The 3,618-nt window shown below is 33.0% G+C and overlaps 1 protein-coding gene across 1 annotated transcript; it reads left to right on the top strand.

Annotated features, from left to right (window-relative positions):
* Window positions 1–1,648: 1,648 nt before the first annotated feature.
* On the top strand, window positions 1,649–2,293 carry LOC133324612 (large ribosomal subunit protein mL43). Its single transcript, XM_061533448.1, has 3 exons — window positions 1,649–1,785; window positions 1,842–1,948; window positions 2,004–2,293. Exons 1-3 carry the CDS (start codon window positions 1,649–1,651, stop codon window positions 2,291–2,293), a joined length of 534 nt encoding a protein of 177 aa, XP_061389432.1.
* The last annotated feature ends 1,325 nt before the right edge of the window (window positions 2,294–3,618 follow it).

Here is a 3,618-nt window from a genome sequence, read left to right as displayed (position 1 = left end):
ATCCAACGAGGGAGAATCAGCACTTTATGGCATGACCAGTCCGGCATGCCCAGGTATCTTGCCAAAGCGACTACCTACTTTAAACTCTGGACGGACAGACGGACGACCAGCTTCGAATTTTATATATTCCAAAACTGATCTTGCTATAAAAAAAAAAAATTGAACAAAGTTAAAGGGTGAACAAGTGCATTTTATATCAATTGTGGTCACCTGTTGTTTTTTATTGTTCTAATTCGGGGTTGAGCTCAGGCCAGGATTAGGGACCACCAACATAGACAGCCTTTAGAGTGTAAAGGCAGACACGTCTTGGTTGCCTCTTTCTGTATATTTGAAACACAAAAAAAAGAAATTAGAAAATATAAAAATACTGGAATGTATTAAAAAAAGGCTACTATATACTTACGAACATACCATACGCGAGCTTTGGGGAAGATTACCCTGAAAATAGTGGAGAAAAAAATATGGTAATTAATGATATAATTTTCTGTAAATAGATTGAAATGTATTTGGTGTGAAGAATATTTTAGTAAGGTGGTAAAGGAGAGGAAGGGGTAGGTCAGATTAGGGACACAAAAATGTGTCATGGCGAGAAGGAATCTCGGTGGGTGGGAGTTTCCTCGGCAGGCGAATTGTTTGGGTTTCCCCACTTTTGTCTCTCGTTTTGTACACGAATTAGAACAAAGCGAAAATAAATGCATATTGCATCATGTAGACAACAAAATTTACATCCTTCTACATATATAAAAACTCGAATATTGTTTACTTTTCATTCATCATTTTCATTTTTACTGAAAAAGTTTGAAAATTTTAAAATTTTTTTCATGTTGTCAAAATTAATTTATTTTCGATAAATTCTCTCAATTGTTAGAGATGGGACAAAATTATTGGTGATTCAGAGAGTGATTCGAATTGAACAACGTACAAAATTAGGTGTTCGCTCAGACAATTTTGTATTGGGAACTAAGTAATTACTTCATAAATAAGGGTCGAACAACGAATGAGAGAACGAACAACGCTCGTCTGTAATGGCATTACTTACTTACTTATTTGTTATTCACCTCAAGCTGCCCTATCTTGTATTATTGTACCATGTCTTGTATTATTGTAGGTAGGGCAAGGTAGGGCAGCTTGAGGTGAATAACAAAAAAGCAACTATATATAATAAATATACGCAACAAGTGTCTATGTTTATTTGACATTTTTTCAACACAAAACTAAAAACGCGAAAAATGAATGAAAGGTTATGATTTATTCCCAAAATCCAGTAGGGAATACCATAAAATGTTTGTTTCATGTATAACAAAGTAATTACTTCCAGACGAACATGTTAAAAACGTAATTTTCATTTCTATTAAATTAGAATATATTTCAATTTATTTTGAATTTATTTAACATAATAATTAATGTTTAATGTTTTTTACATTGTCAAGTATTTTGGTGGAGAATGATTTGATACATCAACCTTATTATTCTTATTACATATTGGATATAGGACTTGTAATCATTTTACAGTGGATAGAGCGACGGGTAATCATTTTACCTAAACAATTTAGTTCATTACGTTCCTTCAGTGAATCATTCATCTGAACTAAACTATATTGTGCAGGTTATAATTCATAGCACGTAACAAATCCAATAGTAGAAAAATATGTCAAATAGTCACTTATTTCTTAAATCATGCTTTCCTCGGGCACCGCTACAAAATGGACTTGGGAGATACGTTTGCCAACTTCAAAGAGTAACTTTAAAATTTTGCAAAAATAATGGATCAAGCAAGGGGATGCGGTAAATAAACAATCTATAGCATATGTAGAATAAAATAACAAAACATTTTTAATTAGAGAATTCATTGAAAACAATCTCGTGGATTTCGCCAAAGAGAATCCTGGGGTAGTGGTCTATGTAAAGCCAAGACGGCACCGCACACCGGTATTGGTTGGAGAGTATTGTGAGTAGAATACATTTGTAGTTAATTCATAATGAAGATATTTTTTGCATTGTAGTAAATGGTGAACGGGAATGGCTGAACTGTCGTAACACGACAAAAGAAGACATATTAAAATGGATTGAATTTTTAAAAACCCAAAATGGACCTTCCAGTTCGATGAGATTGCGTAAAATGTGGCACACAGATGTTCCTTCTATTCAGGGTCCTTGGACACCATTTACGATTCGTAATCCTGAGATGAACTTAGTTAGTTTTCCATCTACAGAGCACTCACAACCTTTAGATATCGAAAAGTCGGCTACTGAAAAATTATTAGAATTGTACAAAGAACAAAAACAACACTGAAAAGATATACATGTATTTCATTAAACATTGAGTGCATTTTATTTTAAATATATACCTAATTTGGATACGTTTTTTTATTCCATTATACCCCGTGGACCAAGTTGAATATAGGAATTGGACCAGGACCGATCTGCAATTTTTAGCAAAGGAAGGTTTTGGTATGCTAATTACGTCCATGGACAGATTCGGACTTCTAAATTAATGGGTCGATTACGGATGGTTACAAATTTTAGTGGCGTTGCCAAATTTGAATTATGGATGGCAACTGTTGTCAACTTCAGTTGCTTCAAATAGAATTTTTCGGCAACCATTTATTTCTGGTTGCTGTTTAGTCGTGTTTAGCAATATGAACTGAAATATGGTTGGAATAATGGTTAATTACTACAAAATGGCGAACATTTTTGGGACTTTGTTTTCGAATAAAAAAAATATTCTTCCCCTTTTCCTACTATTTTAATTTGGAAACAATTTTACACAGTTTTTCCTCTATTAGACGGACAACTTCGGTCAAGACCACCGACATTGTGGATTGAGCCATGCCAAGGTTGAGGTCATTGCCTCCGCAAAAAGCCTCAGAGCTGCACACACTTTTAAGAGAGGAGGAATTGCTATTGACTCACAGCAGTTTAATGGATTGGATTCTAATAGATGATACGCCTTGCACATCATTTTCATCATCAAAAAATAGCTATCATTAATTAAAATTACTTTTTCTGAAATATTCTATCCAATATTTTTGGTTGTTTACAATATTTCTAGTTGCAGAAGTGTCAAAACAGTATTATCGACAGCAACTGAGAAATAGATGTGTCTGGTTACTTTTCCAGTAACATTTATTCAGTAAGTTCTAGTTCAGAGAGTAAGCCTTTCTTACTCTCTTTTGCGATAATACTGAAAAATGTAAACAGACAACATTTAGTAAGATTTAGCAAATAAACAGTTGATTCAAGAAAACATTTGATTTGCGCCAAAATAAACAACAAACAAAGGACGAACACAATTATTTGTATTGCATTTAATATTAAAAATAAAATGAATAATAAACGAAAAATTGATCTGGTGTGTTCCCCGGGAACATTTAAGCTCCCTGCATCAATACATTGCCCTCTATCTGGAACTTGCCTAAAAATATATAAGGAATTAGTTTCTAATTTAATGAAACTTTGCTTTACTTACGAATTTTCTTCCATTCTCTGTAATTAACTTCAAATTGAACTTTGCAAATTAAAAAAAATATTTTAAATAATTTTTGTGTTTGGTCAGAAAACAGCTAATCAGAATATGGCTGAGTTGCAAAATGTTACTGAATAAAATTCATTCAGTAA

Source organism: Musca vetustissima, unplaced genomic scaffold, assembly GCF_032173495.1.
Source record: "Musca vetustissima isolate MV318-11 ecotype Yass unplaced genomic scaffold, APGP_CSIRO_Mvet_v1 utg7427, whole genome shotgun sequence".
NCBI classification, from domain to species: domain Eukaryota; kingdom Metazoa; phylum Arthropoda; class Insecta; order Diptera; family Muscidae; genus Musca; species Musca vetustissima.
This window is presented reverse-complemented; position numbering and strand designations above follow the sequence as displayed.